General features: G+C 44.2%; 1 protein-coding gene across 1 annotated transcript in view; it reads left to right on the top strand.

Annotated features, from left to right (window-relative positions):
* The window catches only part of ZW10 (zw10 kinetochore protein), a 29,519-nt gene extending 15,203 nt beyond the window's left edge, over window positions 1–14,316 (top strand). Inside the window, exons 8-16 of the mRNA XM_039229220.1 lie at window positions 1,369–1,532; window positions 2,077–2,259; window positions 6,321–6,559; window positions 7,606–7,677; window positions 8,337–8,506; window positions 9,354–9,484; window positions 10,173–10,304; window positions 11,096–11,298; window positions 13,706–14,316. Coding sequence (XP_039085151.1) covers window positions 1,369–1,532; window positions 2,077–2,259; window positions 6,321–6,559; window positions 7,606–7,677; window positions 8,337–8,506; window positions 9,354–9,484; window positions 10,173–10,304; window positions 11,096–11,298; window positions 13,706–13,826 — 1,415 coding nt within the window. The 3' untranslated portion in view covers window positions 13,827–14,316. The remainder of the gene's footprint in view (window positions 1–1,368; window positions 1,533–2,076; window positions 2,260–6,320; window positions 6,560–7,605; window positions 7,678–8,336; window positions 8,507–9,353; window positions 9,485–10,172; window positions 10,305–11,095; window positions 11,299–13,705) is intronic.
* Window positions 14,317–15,130: the final 814 nt, after the last annotated feature.

Genomic DNA, 15,130 nt, shown 5'->3' with positions numbered 1-15,130 from the left:
TTTTACTCAAATAATGTACAGAGGTCCTGTGTCCCTTGCCAACGTTTTCCCCTGTGTTAACATCCCTTGTGCCTGTGGTACGTCCCGTGTGGCTCTGGTACATCCCGTGTGGCTGTGGTGCGTCCCGTGTGGCTGTGGTGGGTCCCATGTGCCTGTGGTGGGTCCCGTGTGCCTGTGGTGGGTCCCGTGTGCCTGTGGTGCGTCCCGTGTGCCTGTGGTGGGTCCCGTGTGCCTGTGGTGGGTCCCGTGTGCCTGTGGTGCGTCCCGTGTGCCTGTGGTGGGTCCCGTGTGCCTGTGGTACACTGTCAGAACCAGCACGCTGCCCGTGGTCCCATTCACAGAGCATGTTCACATTTTACCGGTGTAACCTGCACTCGTTCGTGTGTGTGTGTGTGTGTGTGTGTGTGTGTGTGTGTGTGGTTCTGTGCAGTCTTATCACGTGTAGATCCATCCACGCAGCCACCCCCACAATCTGCTCTTGCCACTGGCGGCGCTGTGCTACCCCTTTATAGTCACACACCCTTGCTTCCATTTTTAAACTGAAATTGAAATCAATTAAATTAAAAAAAAATTGCATTCCTCAGTCCCTCCACATTTCAAGTGCTCAGCAGCAAAATGTGGCTGGTGGCTGTCATACGGGGCAGGGCAGGCCTAGACTGTAGACACTGTAAGGTTCTCAAGGCTCTGGGGTAATGTGCCCACTTTTAAGGTTCTTCTTCCCTAAGGTCTTCCTTGGTGAATCAGAACTAGGTTACAAATTGCTGGTCTCATTTATGGTTCCTCTTCTCTCTACATTGGTCCTTTATTCGTAACTATTATTTAATTAATTAATAGTATATTTTAAATATAACCCCATTAAAACATGTTGGAAAAAACCCACACGACATACTTTAGAGAGGTGTTGAGGTATTCTGTTTGCTAGACTGGATACTACGCCATAATGTTAGGTGTTTACTGAGATTTTACTTAGGATAAACACACAGATCCTAGGCAGAGGTGACAGAGGGTGTTTATTCATTATTAAAGCACTGGGATTTTGTCTTAAGTGAGTTTCAACTCGATACGCAGAGCTTGTGAGTGCTTGTCACATAAACAGATTGGTAGACGAGCGAATGACGATTACTGTACAGTGTAGATGGCCGAGTAGGGTGTTGTTGTGGAATACGGGCGGTAAAGCAGTGCAGACCCTTCAGCTGAGCAATGAGTAACGTAATAGCTGTACACCATGCTTTGTCCCACGCAGGCAGTTGAGACAGCTGTAGGATTATCTGTGCTGTTTTCTTCCCCACCATCCTAAAGTGAAAGAATTCTAGAAAACAATCCAGACTGTGACTGGCCGCTTGTTTGAAACGTTTCCTTTTGCTTCAGATTTACCTCTTGATACTGACCTAGAAGATGAAAAGACGACTGAGATCATTTTGGCTGAGCTGCTTGGTGACGTGATCTGGGAGGACTTGTCTGATTGCCTCATTAAACACTGTTTGGTGTATTCCATCCCGACCAACAGCAGCAAGTTACAGCAGTACGAAGAGGTGAGTGCGGACACCTGGGTACCTTTCGGTGTCTCTCATGTTTCCTGGGAGACCTTTTGCTCTTTAGAGATCTCTTTAAACAAATGATTAACAGGAAGTGGAAGCAGATTTTCCTACTGCTTCATTTCTCTCCAGGCTTTCTACCTTTGATTGGGAAGTAGGTTTTCATTTTAAGTATGTTTTATATACTTTGAAAAACAATTGTTCTTTTATACTTGTGTCAATAGCTATAGTAGCTACTGTGTGCCACTGTATTTTTTTGCTTCTTTTTAGCATTTCCACGAACGCTAAGAGAAATGTCTTCATTTTAGGGATCTTTGCTCTTTTACTAGGTAGAGTTAGAAATTTACGTTGAAGGTACTATTAGTGAATTTAAGGCTGGAAAACTATATAATATGTGTATACCTGCTAACTGCTGGTCTGTTCTAAAACTTAAATGACCAGCTGGTCCTTGTTATTTTTTGTACATTGGATTTGAAGTTTTGATATCAGAATGGAGTATGGGTATATAATTCTTTTTTTTCCCTGTGTCTGTCTTTCTCAGATCATACAGTCCACTGAAGAATTTGAAAATGCCCTAAAGGAGATGAGGTTTTTAAAAGGAGATACTACTGATTTGCTGAAATATGCCCGTAACATCAATTCGCACTTTGCTAACAAGAAGTGTCAGGATGTGATCGTGGCAGCTAGAACCCTAATGACCTCTGAGATTCACAACACTCTGAAGGTACTGGGGCTGTCGTGCGTTACATTGTGTTTAGGAAGCCGCTCCTTTCTGAGAGAAATCTGGCAGAATGGAAGAGCCACGAACACTGAGCTCACTGGGAGAAGTTACTCATCTTGTAAGATGAGTTCTCTCGTTCAGGTGGCCCTGCTCCCTGCCCCTTTCGTGGAATACTGTGGGGCCCAGAGAGGGTAGTGCACCCGAAAGCACTGTGCGCTTGAGAAGCCCATGTGGATTAATTACTGTTGTTGAAATTAGACAATATATCAACCTATGTAGATTTTTTCCTCAGCGTTATTACTTGAGTTTTCAGCACACAATTTTGTAACACATGTGATTGGGCTTCATGAAGTCCAGAGATTATACCCTATTGTGAACATGTTGACTTCATCTCTGAGGCTACGAGAGGCACTAGTTTTGAAGTCAAAATGATAAAAAAAAAAAAAAAAAAAGAATCTATTGTATCAACAGTTACCCGCAATTATTGGACTCTTTAATTGGCATTAAGAGTAATTTACCCCTTTGACCTTAGATAATTCTGTGTAGTTTCTTTTCTGTTTTTTTTTTTTTCATATTTTACACATATAAAATAATATTTGGTAATTGTAAGGTATTACTTAGATTAAAGTAAAACATAAACTCAAGTAGTCCCTTAATAGAAAATTCCTCAGCCGGTTTTCCCCTGTCACGGTGATGGGGACTAGGCTCTTCTTCCCTCCGTCCCTGCTTTTACCACATCCTCCCTTTTCCGTGAGGGTAGCCTGCTACTGTGTCCCCTCAGCAAAACCATTAATTAGCCACTTGAGGGGCACACATTTTAACACACTTCGAGGTATTTTGGGATTGTTAAGGAGCTGCGATCTGCTCCGTACCAGGAACTGTACTGTGGGGTCTTATTTATTTTTTTACATGAATATCACTTGATTACGTAACTCTTCGGCACAAAAGCCAGTGGCTGCCCATCCCCTGTAGAACAAGACCCAGGAGCCTTACAGCCGCCTCCACAGTTGTGCAGTCTGCACCGCCACTGCCCCTCTGGCCCCATCTCCTGTGACATGTTCTGACCCCGCGGCACGCACCCGGACTCCTTGCTGTGCCCTGATGTGCTGCGTCTAGTTGGTGGCAGAGCCCTCGAGTCTCTTTTTCCCTCTGCTGGGGACATTTTTTAAATCTCTCTCTCTTTTTTTAATGTTTATTTATTTTTGAGAGAAAGGGACAGAGAGAGAGCGAGGGGCAGAGAGAGAGGGAGACAAAGAATCTGAAGCAGGCTCCAGGCTCTGAGCTCGCAGCCTGATGCAGGGCTCGAACTCAAGGACTGCAAGATCATGACCTGAGCTGAAGTAACCGACTGAGCCACTGAGCGTCCCAGGTGCCCCTGGGAACATTGTTCCCACAGTTACCTAAGTGACTTACTGCTCTTCCTGGTAACTCTTATTAAAAGTGTGACCTCCTCCTTTTCCTGCACCCTTTCCTTCTTTGTTTTTCTTCATTATCTCTTATTATCTACAAACGTTCCATAGGAATTATTTGTTGTTTTTGGTCTCTAGTAGAAAATTAGCTCCGTGTGGACTTTTTCTTTTTTCCTTCCCCACTGTTTTGACTGCTGCTGTATCTCCACCACCACCAAAATACCAGTGCATGGTACTTAGTGCTGAGTAAGTATATGGCAGCTGAGTTAATATATGTCCCACTCTCCTGTCTCCTAACTCCTTGCTATAAATACGATTGTTACTGGATTGCTCTGTGACTCCAGGCTGAATCTTTTAACCTTGTTGGACCTCATTTTCCTCTTCTGTCATGTGACAGAATTGAAGCAGCTGGTCTCTGAGCTCCCTACTCAGCTCGTTCTGACATTCTGTACGACTGCATTATCTTCAGGGCGCTGGGGTGGCTCAGTCGGTTAATCATCTGACTTCGCCTCAGGTCATGATCTCATGGTTCGTGAGTTCGGGTCCCACACTGGGAGCCCGGAGCCTGCTTCGGATTCTGTGCCTCCCTCTCTCTCTCTGCCCCTCCACCACTCATTCTCTCTCTCTCAAAAATAAGTAAACATTTAAAACATTAAAAAAAAAAAAACAACAAAAAAACAACCTGCATTATCTTCAGGAACCCAAATCCTACTGGTGGCTTCCTCTAGGTCAGGGTTTCTCAGTAGTGGCACTGTTGACTCTCGGGACCAGGCCATTCTTTGCTGTGGGGGCTCTTTTGTAGGATGCTTAATAGCATCCCCAGCCTCTGCCCACTAGATGCCACTCGCCCGTCTCCCAGTTGTGACTCCAAAAATGTCTCCAGACGTTGCCAGATGTTCCCCAGAGGGCACAATTGTCCCTCCCGGTGAACCACTGCTCGCCTCCATCCTGGTTCTTCCCCTGGGCATCTGGGCCATGGGATTAGATCTCCTAAACTGCTCAGCTTTAAAGAGGCCCTCTGCCTTTTTCTACAAACTGTTTTCAGCTTAATTGCCTTTCATGGCCTTCATCTAAAGTGTCCCCACACAGCCGCTGCTGTGTACCCGCTGTCTTCCCCAGAGATGTGTTTCGTTGCTGATGCCCGTTCTGTGTGAACATTTTTGCCTGCCCGATACCAGGTTAGATCTCCCGCTCTTCCATCTGGGGCTCTCTCACTCTTCTCAAGAAGGCACCTGTTTTGAGTCGTCTGTATTTTGGGCCCATTATTGTTCAGACAAACATCAGCATCTTTTAATCATCTTTCTGATTATATTTTTCGTCTCCTTTCTAATCTGACTCATAAATTTGACTGCCAGTTCCCTGACATTTGTATTCTCATTTAAACCTCTATCTGAGGGAGATATTATCATATACCATTTTATACATTAGGAGGGCAGCTCTGGTGTTTAAACATTCGTCTGAGACTCGGAGCTTTTCCCAGGAGCAGCGTCGTGGGGAAGGCCCGTAGGCGTAGCAGGGCCGCTCTTGCCAGGGGCTCCTTACTGTTTGGTCCCTGTGGCATCTTTGGGAAGCAAGGTGTGAAGACCATTATTGTATAATTCCTTCACTTTACAGTGAGGAAATTGAGGTCTTGGAAGGTTAAATGACTTTGTTAAAAGTTAGGGTAAAAAATACTACAGATGTTTCCAGACTAGCAGCCTCATGTTCTTTCGTTTAGTCTTGATGAGACTAGGAGTTTTGATTCTTTATAAATGTTAGAGAAGCTTTTTTGGTTTTGGTTTGAAGCTTTGTTTCCTTTTGTATAGCGGAGGATATGCTAGCCTGCAGGGTTACTTCTTTGACTAAACCAACACATGTTTTCAGTGGGAAATAATTTAAGACAACAGAACACAAAATTATACGGTCTGCAATAATTTTTTTTTAATATTTTTATTTTGGGGAGAGAGAGAGGGAGAGTGAGGGAGGAGCGAGAGAGAGGGGGGGACAGAAGATCCAAAGCAGGCTCTGTGCTGACAGCAGCGAGCCCGCAGTGGGGCTTGGACTCAACGAACTGCAGAATCATGACCTGAGCCAGGTCGGATGCTTAACTGCCTGAGCCACGCTGGTGCCTCTGAGAAAGATGATTTTTGAAAGTCCTTTCATTTACCTGAATGAAATCTTGGGCCAGTTTCAGAGCTTTTTTCTTTCCACTAAGATTAAGAGTATGCAGAAGAAATGGAAGAATTGCACAGGAAAGGAGATTCTTTATTTCTTGTGACATGCTCTCACCCAAGATTGAGCAGCCATTAAAATACTGCTGTGTCAACTCAAATCCTTTGATTACTGTAGAGCCACAACTTTATTATTATTATTTTTTAAGTGTTTATTTATTTTGAGAGAGAGAGAGCGTGCCCAAGCAGGGGAGGGGCAGAGAGAGAGAGAAGGGGAGACAGAATCCCAAGCTGGCTCTGCAGCGTCAGCGCAGAGCCCGATGCAGGGCTTGATCCCACAAACCTTGTCCTGAGTGGAAACCAAGAGTCAGATGCCTATCTGACAGAGCCACCCAGGAACTCCTGTTGAGCTACAACTTTATCATCGTGCAAGCAACCATCTGATGCTTTTGTTTGAATTGTTCTGAGGAAGGTGCTTTTTCTGTGTTTTATGTTTCAATCTTAGATTACTCCTGATTCTAAGATAAGTGTGCCGGACCTACCCAGTCCTCAGAAGGATGACAAGTCAGAAGTACAGAAAATGTCCACCACTCAGTACAACGAGGTGGTGAATTTAGAGCCTGAAAATACATTGGATCGACATTCCTTTTCTTTGCCCACGTGCCGCATTAGCGAGTCAGTGAAGCAGTTAATGGAACTTGCCTATCAGACTTTAGTAGAGGCCACAACCAGCAGTGATCAGTGGTAAGAGTCCTAAAAATGGCAGTGACTTGGTTAAATGTGTGTCTAAACTAGACATTTATTAAGAAAATTAGCTGGAATTCTTTGGGTTTTCTTTATATACTCCTTTGGCAAAATACATTTAGGAGTAACTGTTTTGCCACTTGGCCTTCGCATGGCCATCATGTGAAGGAAATATACTAGACCAGAAGTTAAAGCTGCAAGGCAGTGTCTCCTACGTCTTTTGATAACACAGAACAGTAAACAATAGTTTGTATGTCACGTATCTGTACTCATTCTTTCCTCTAAAAGAAATAGTTTTGAACAGGACGTACAGAAACACCATTACATGACAACTCACTTCTCCATCACCAAACCCTGAATGGCAACATGAGGTTATCGTAGTAATCGAGTAGTAGTAACACTGTTTTGGGGTGTAGTAACCCTGACTCGTTTTTCTAAATCTTTGTGGAATTCCTTTGTATTCAAGGTACGTAGTTTAAGATGTTCTTATATGGAAGTAAGCTGTACAGACCTTATATTTGCTCAAGTGCATTTTAATAATAATCTTTAGGTATTCTAAGGCCAGATTTAAAGGGCAAAAAAAAATTGAGGTTAGAGTCTATCCTAGAAATGTTGATTCAACTCCTAGCATTGGAGTAAGAAGGAGAAAAGGTGAAAGCTGACAGTCAGACCGACTCAAAAAGAACCAAATGAATGCCTTTATGGACACCTTGCCCTTTGCAGAGTGCGTCCCTGAGTAGGTGACATTTGCTAGAGGCTTAGCTCCATTTGTTACTGAAGGGATGATCTGGGTACCGGCAGATTGATAATGGGAAAGAGGCTTTGGGTTAATGCTGCTCTTCTTGAAATTATTACCAGGTCCACGTTTTTAGAACTGCAGTCTAGTTAGTAAACACTGGTTGAAGATGTATTCCCATGTAGATGAATGGCGTTTTCAGTAATGACCAAGGCAGATGCTGAGGTGATGACTAATGTGTACTTGGTTTGAGTTTTTTTTCCCGTTGCCAATACCCTCATGCATTTCTGTTGAAACTGTTTTTCATTAGTGCCGTTCAACTTTTCTACTCGGTGAGGAATATCTTCCATTTGTTCCACGATGTCGTGCCAACATATCACAAGTAAGTGCCCCCGTGTCTGACTTGTGTGTGATAGTGTAGGTCTAAAGTGTTTGTAAGTTGGACTAAAATGGGTCATTTTATATTCCCACCAAAAACATTTTGGTTCCTAAAATCCACAATTAAATGCAATAAGCCATTAAAAAACATGTTTAAGGAATATTAGTCATTTGTTAGTAAGAGTCTAAACGTCTATATGTTTTAAAATTTCCCAGCTGACTCTAAACTGTAGCCAGTTTGAAAACTGGAGAATTAGAAGAGAGTTTAGTGGTTCATTACATACATGTAAAAGGAATTTGGAGGAAGGGCAGGAAGTCCCCACTTCCACACACTTGTCAGTGTCAGACTTCAAGGGCATTAGTATACTCAGCTCTGCTAGGCTGACATACAGAGGCGACTCAGGTCACTACTGGATTCCCTGGCTCGCTTTTTTGTGTTTGTCCCCGGGCCAGTCTTAGGGGATCAGGCCTCACTCAGGCGGGTTGCTGTCCCCGTGAACGGGGTGGGGGTGTTGAGGCCACGTCTCGTCACATAGTGACGTCTCCCCACTTGTGCGGGAGACGGTTCTTAAAGCCTGGAAGTGCCTTCAAAGGGAAGTAACTTTTCCTCCACCTCAGCTTCAGTAACTGGTGATTCTTTTTCTGCCCCTCCTGCTGGCCTAGGGAGAACCTGCAGAAGCTGCCACAGCTGGCCGCCATTCACCACAACAACTGTATGTACATTGCTCACCACCTACTGACCCTTGGGCATCAGTTCAGACAGCGCCTGGCGCCCGTTCTTTGTGATGGCACCGCCACCTTCGTGGATCTGGTCCCCGGCTTCAGGAGACTTGGTAACAGGATGCTTCACTTCAGGAAGCCGTACTGATGATGCAGCCCCTCGGCCTAGTCCCTTTGTAATTTGTGACAGAGGCGGCTAGAAATTGGGTGGTGGTCCTGAGCTGTACTGGGGAGTGGGAGAGTGTTTCGTTTGCACGGTTCCCGGTCATTTAATTTGCCGAAGTGAATGCAGTCTCCGTGGAAGTGTTACTTTTCCATGACACGACTTCATGGTACGCCAGAGTTCCATACTGCCTTGCTGGTGTGCGGTGAATTCACCAAATCAGAGTCACGTCAGTAGAGTGACACATAATGAGACTTGTATTGTGATAATTCCGCCAGTATTGTCGGTAGGAGCTTACTAACGTCAGTGTGTGTTCCTTACAAAACCTCAAGGTAGCTCCCCCTCTGCCACTCAGCTTTACTTGGGATTATTAAAACTCAAAGAAATGAAATGCGGAAGACGTCAATATGTTTACTATAAAGATAGCCTAAGAAAAGCGGAGGAGCCATATGATTCACTTAGCTTTCTACTTCCTGACTTGCCCCTTAGGTGGTGTTGATGTCGCCAAAAAATAAGTAGCTGCTTCTTTTGAATAAGGAGCATTTCTTCTCTGACCCTGGACACACTATCCGGAAAGACTTCCTATCCTGAGCATGGGTTTGTGGGCACTGGCTGACATATTAGAGGCGATCACGTCTAGGAAGCTCACGGCAGCTTTATGATGTTCTCTTGCAAGTGATAGTTTTCAAATAAGCGGGCCGATACGTGATTCATGCTCGTCCCTCTCCTCCCGCCCTGGCTGTGTACTGTGTCACTGAACAGCGGTGGTGGTTCTGTGTTCTGTTTCTTCACCACAGGGACAGAGTGTTTTCTGGCCCAGATGCGGGCGCAGAAAGGAGAACTTCTGGAAAGATTATCAAGTGCTAGAAATTTTTCCAACGTGGACGATGAGGAGAATTACTCTGCAGCATGCAAAGCGGTCCGGCAGGTGGGCAGCAGCTCCCAGCCCTGACGCTTGTACCCTTTCTGTAGGTGAGCCCCCCGGTCTTTAAGCAGCAAAGGACGTGCAGCAGGTAGCTCAGGTAACCCCCACACCCCCCATGGGAAATACGGGTACCTTCTGTGGGCACGTCTACAGCCTTCCCCTTTCCTTTTCCCCCGAGCCAACAGCAGGCTATCTTTCCATCCGCCCGGTAAGGTGGCCAGTTATTAATAAGTCCGTCAGAGCAAGGTTTTGACCCATGAACTTGAGTTTGGGAAATTTGAAACATTAGCTTTTACCTCAGTGCCCCTCTCTCTTACGTGATTTATCTTTTATTTTTTTTTTTTTAATGAGCAAATGGTTTTTATTTATTGACTTATTGAAGTTAGAACTAACATGCAGTGTTTCATCCGTTTCAGATTACGATACATTATAATTCCCAGTTCTGTGCGTTTCTCAGTGCTTCTGGTTTAGCTTCTCACAGTGGTTTTCCCATCCTCAGCATACGTTCTGCTTTTCCTCAAGCAGGGACCTCCACTAAGGATAAATAGTCAAGAAGCTCATATTTGTGATCACTTTCCCTCCCCTTCTTATAATGCCTCTGCTCCCGAGCACACACAGGTGATCTGCGTGAACGTAGGAAACAGGAGTTGCAAGCGTCTCTTCCGTGTCCATAGCTGTATTCTCCTGACAGGTTCTGCACCAGCTGAAGAGACTTGGGATTGTGTGGCAGGATGTCCTCCCGGTGAATATATATTGCAAGGCTATAGGGACTTTACTCAATACAGCAGTTTCCGAGATCATTGGCAGAATCACTGCTCTCGAGGTAAGGGCCGTTAGGTGCCCCGCCAGGCTTGCGATGGCCAATTCCTATCTCCGATTGTCACTTTACTAAGAAAATGATGTTGAAATCTCATTTTCAGTCAACGTAGGTGGTAGAAGAAATTGTGTTTTCTGTCTAACTCGTAGGGTTATTTTTTTTTTTTTTTGTCTTCATTCTGTTTTGCTGGCAACTTGCTAGTTTCTCTCCTTTATACTATACAAGAAAGTAGGACGATCCCTTCTTCTCCATCTCCATCTGTGTAAATTATGAATGAGGAGGCCGGAAACTGGGTAGTCCTTAGATGTGTTGTAAAGCATGAATCACGTATTTATTTAATTTGCAATTGAACCAGATAATTGAGTGAAGAGAAATGCAGCCTTCCGCAGGTGCCGCTTTTCTGGCATGCGGTTGTCGTTGGGATTATATACGTGAGCTTACAGGCAAGGTGCCTGGGCTCCGCCAGCTGGTGACTCTAAAGCATTGATTGACTGAATCCTTGTTTATAAAAATATTCCCTGCTTTACAGCAAGCGGTGCAACATTCTCCTGGATAAATGGGCTCTGTCAGGCAGGCACGCTAAATTATTGACAATCTGTTGAAACATATTTTGTGTCATTCTAGCTTCAGGAGTGTTGTCAGAGCTGATGAAATCTCATGTCTAATAAGGTGGGCTAAATTGGCTGGAAAACATCTTGCTGTAGCTGACCGCTTGAGCAGCATGCACTCCAAATTTGCCCTTTTCTTATGACTTCAGTGGCCCAATTCTACTTTGTGTTCCCTCTGTGCAAATCCAGGACATCTCTACTGAAGATGGTGATAGATTGTATTCCTTATGCAAAATGGTGGTGGATGAAGGGCCCCAAGTATTTGCACCTCTCTCAGAAGAAAGCAAGAACAAGAAATACCAAGAGGAGGTTCCGGTCTATGTGCCCAAATGGATGCCGTTCAAAGAGTTGATGATGATGTTACAAGCTAGCCTGCAAGAAATTGGGGATCGGTAGGTATTACCCTTTTATGGAGGCAGGTATCTCTCCAGAGATAGCTACAGAGTGTGAGCGCACTGAGAGCAGAGCTTTTTCTCTGTTTCTTAACCAGTTGCTGCTCAGGAAAGAGTTCCATATCCAGTGGCAGTAGTTGGGGCCTTTGCATGGGCGGTAATGTGTGGCTCCCGTTACTACTTTCCCCTGTTTGATGACAAGAAAGGCTTCTTGTTTCATATCATTTTGGTCTTGAACATAGTGTTTGGCATGCCGTACAGATGGTCTTTCATTTGTAAGAAGTACAGCCTCCTGACACCTGGATGGAAATCGTTTCCCGTTTTAACCAACAGTGGATACATTCTAAGATTGGCTTTGATTTGTTAACAGAGAAGTGACTTTTCCGTGTATGGGATATTCAGCATCAACCACCGTTTGATGGACCAGCAGTTTTTCTGCAGGGAGTACAGTGGTTTTAGAGATGAAGCATCGTACACATAGAGAGGATTCGTCTTGTCTTAAACGTGACGGTTGATGTTTTTCCCATCGGTTGACATTGCTATGTGCGGTAACTGTGTGCTTTATTGTATCATACTCAGTATGCAGAGGTCATTGATGCTGTACAAAAAGATTGATATGGGTGAGGTACACATTCATGGATGCTTTTATTATTGTCTTGGTAGATATTAATAATCAGGGTATCCATACCTGCATAGGGAATCCCAGCATAGACCGTCAGGTCCATCTTCATCCTTATAGCTGCTTGTCCGCCTGGGTTAGCTTAGTTCATTGGTGTATTACAGGGATCCCTTGTGTTAGATCACTCACCCCAGATGGGTCTGAGTTGTTCTCGGCAAATGTTGTCCATTCTAAAACACAGAAAGTGAGAGTGCTGCCTGGAAAAAGTCCCATCAAAATACTTCCAACCACGTTAGTACAAGATCTAATGTATTCGCTATTTACGAGTCCTTCGGGGGTAATCAGGTAAGACTCTAGAGGGCAGCAGGTAAGAAATTTTCTTTCTGCTGCTGCAGCCTAAAAATCATTCTTTGTGATGAGAACAGTTATAATACTGGTGTATCTTGGCTTCTTTTTTTTCTGCCTGGGAAGAATTTTTCTCTTAGAGGTTTCAGTAAACACAAGGATAGTAACTAATTGGGAACATTTTTTACTGAAGAAACTTATCTCCAGTGGTGTAGTTTAAGTGCTTTAAAAGCATAAAATATATATATGAAGGAATACAGTATATAACATATTTACAGTTAGAAGAAAACAAGTAAAAGGTTCCCGTACCTATGACCAAACGTAAGAAAAATATTGCCGATCCTGCGACGACCCCTGTGGTTCCCCTCTCCACATACTTGTCCCTGCAGACAGCCACTGTCTCGAATTTTGTGTTCCCTGTTTTCTTTCCTTCATAGTTTTGCCACATTTGCGCGTGTTTCTGAACAATGTAAAGTTTAGGCCTGCTCATGTTTGGACTTTGTGTAAACGGAAGTTTCTATAACTTGCTTCTTTTGGTCAATGCTGTGTTTCTGAAGTGGACTCATGACCATGTGCAGGGCTGCGTGCGTGTTTGTCTTCAGAGCCGTAGCGCATTCTGTTTTACAGGTACTTCATTATTCAGCCCGGTCGCTTCATAGTTTCACCAGTATTTGGTATTGTCAGACTTCACAGTTTGTGCTAACATAGTTAGTATGAAATGGTAGTTCGTCGTCATTGTAGTTTACATTTCCCTAAACTCTAAGGACATTGAACATCTTTTTATGGATCATTTGTTCTTCTTCTTTTGTAGTAAATTACCTGTTCACATTTTGCCCTTTATTCTGTGAGGTTGTTTGTGATTTCATTATTGATTCATGGGAGTTCCCTATGTATTTTTTATGCCAGTCCTTTGTTGGTTAAAATTTGTTGCCTGTGGCTCATTTTTTAAAACATGCACTGATCCCCAGACTCCATATAACCATGTGAGGATGTGGCCATAGTTTTCAAGTTCAAACTGGACTTAGTATAGAACATGTGAGGATGCAGCCATAGTTCTCAAGTTCAAACTGGACTTACTGAGTGTAGAACATGTGAGGATGCAGCCATAGTTCTCAAGTTCAAACTGGACTTAGTGTAGAACGTGTGAGGATGCGGCCATACTTCTCAAGTTCAAACTGGACTTACTGAGTATAGAATAAGGGGGAACAGTCTTACCTTCCTAACCTGATCTCTTCATCTGACTGCGCCGATACCAAAATGCAGCCATGAAGCAGAAGAACTTAAAGAGATTGAGTAGAGGATTCATAAAGAAGGAGAAGGATGCCAGCATTTGTTTTACTTCCATTTAAAACCAATCAGCATTTGGGGATCCAGTCCACAGTTTTAAACTCTTGCTTTTCCAGAGACATGGCAGGAAATAGAATTGTATCTTTTATTTTGCAGGTGGGCAGATGGAAAAGGGCCCCTGGCAGCTGCATTCTCTTCCACTGAAGTAAAAGCTTTAATCCGTGCCTTGTTCCAGAACACAGAAAGAAGAGCAGCTGCCCTCGCTAAGATTAAGTAGCTATATCCTCCCAGGAAAGCCATGTCTTGACTATTTGGATTCCTCTCTTGGCATACGTAATCCTTTAAAGACTTCTGGGGATCATCCGTTAGTTTTGGTGAACCAAGTACACTGTGGAAGTCTGATTTCACCTAAGACCGCCTTACCTCCTGGCTTGAATGAGGCTCTGTTGAAGAACTGGATGTTAAGATGAGCTGTCAAGTGAAGCACCTCAACTGGTTGACTTCCTAGCCGTCCGCCCTTAATAAGACACTGTAGGGCCGCACTGCTCCATGTTGCTGCTGGGCCTTCTGGGGACTGTGTCCTTTGTGAATGTATGGCCTGGCCTCTGGTCAGGGAATCCAGGGGATTCTAAGGGTCAGGGCAAAGAACCTGTGAGCAAATGCTAGATGTATTTTGGGGGACAGGGGAACTCTATTTGTCCTTGTAGGAATTGAGGAGACTTCCTTTAATATTTCTTTCCAATAAATAATGCATTTCAGAGTCAGGATGATTGCCTTTAATAACACGGTGAGCTTTGACAAAAGACACCAGCGAGGTTTCTTGTCTTCCGTGCCCTTCTTCTTATTGACACGTATGATCCTCACAGAGGACTCACTCACGTGTCATCTTCTTCCTTCTCTGAAGTCCTGGGATTCCTAGGACTTCCTTTCAGTGTACACTTTTGACACTTTTTGCTATTTCAACTAAATTCTATTTTCTTGGTTGGCTTTTTTTCGTTTCCACCTCCTTAAGCTCCCCTGTTTCTGTGTCCTATCAGATGGCAGAGGTTTTCAATGGATGACGTTCCGTCGGCGTGTATATACGCCCTGCGACCTAACTCTGGGCTCTGGAGCCCCGGCCGTTATTTGCCGGACGTAGATAATTCTTCAGCTCAACTTAATCTGTTTCTAGCTCTTTTCAGCCACTGGACGAATGTTTCCTGTCAAAGTCACCCTCGGCCTCTGCAGGACTCTGGAGTCCTTGATATTCTTCGTACTGAAATACAGTTTCCTCATGAAAAGAGGGCGAAGGGTGTGATTTTTAGGTGCCGTTGGGGTAGTTGGCTGCCTAGGGGAAGTTTTCAGTCCAGTGGGCATGCTTCCCAAGGCCTTGACCCCTTGATTCCTGGCACACAAGAACAATTATTTTTCCCCCCTCGGCTTCCAGTGTCGTGCCTTCACCCCCTCACTTCTGGCTCCGCCCCTTGTCATTCTGGTGACGTAGTGTTTCTTTTACCTACTAGAGGAGTCACAGGATGATGAATAAGAAAGAAGCCCGTTTCTGTTCTTAATAAGAGAAACTGGGTGGTTAACGGTAAGCTA

This window comes from Hyaena hyaena, unplaced genomic scaffold (assembly GCF_003009895.1).
Source record: "Hyaena hyaena isolate Hyena2069 unplaced genomic scaffold, ASM300989v1 scaffold_36, whole genome shotgun sequence".
Taxonomy (NCBI): domain Eukaryota; kingdom Metazoa; phylum Chordata; class Mammalia; order Carnivora; family Hyaenidae; genus Hyaena; species Hyaena hyaena.
Note: the sequence above shows the minus strand (reverse complement) of the source record. Positions and strands in the feature narration are given on the sequence as shown.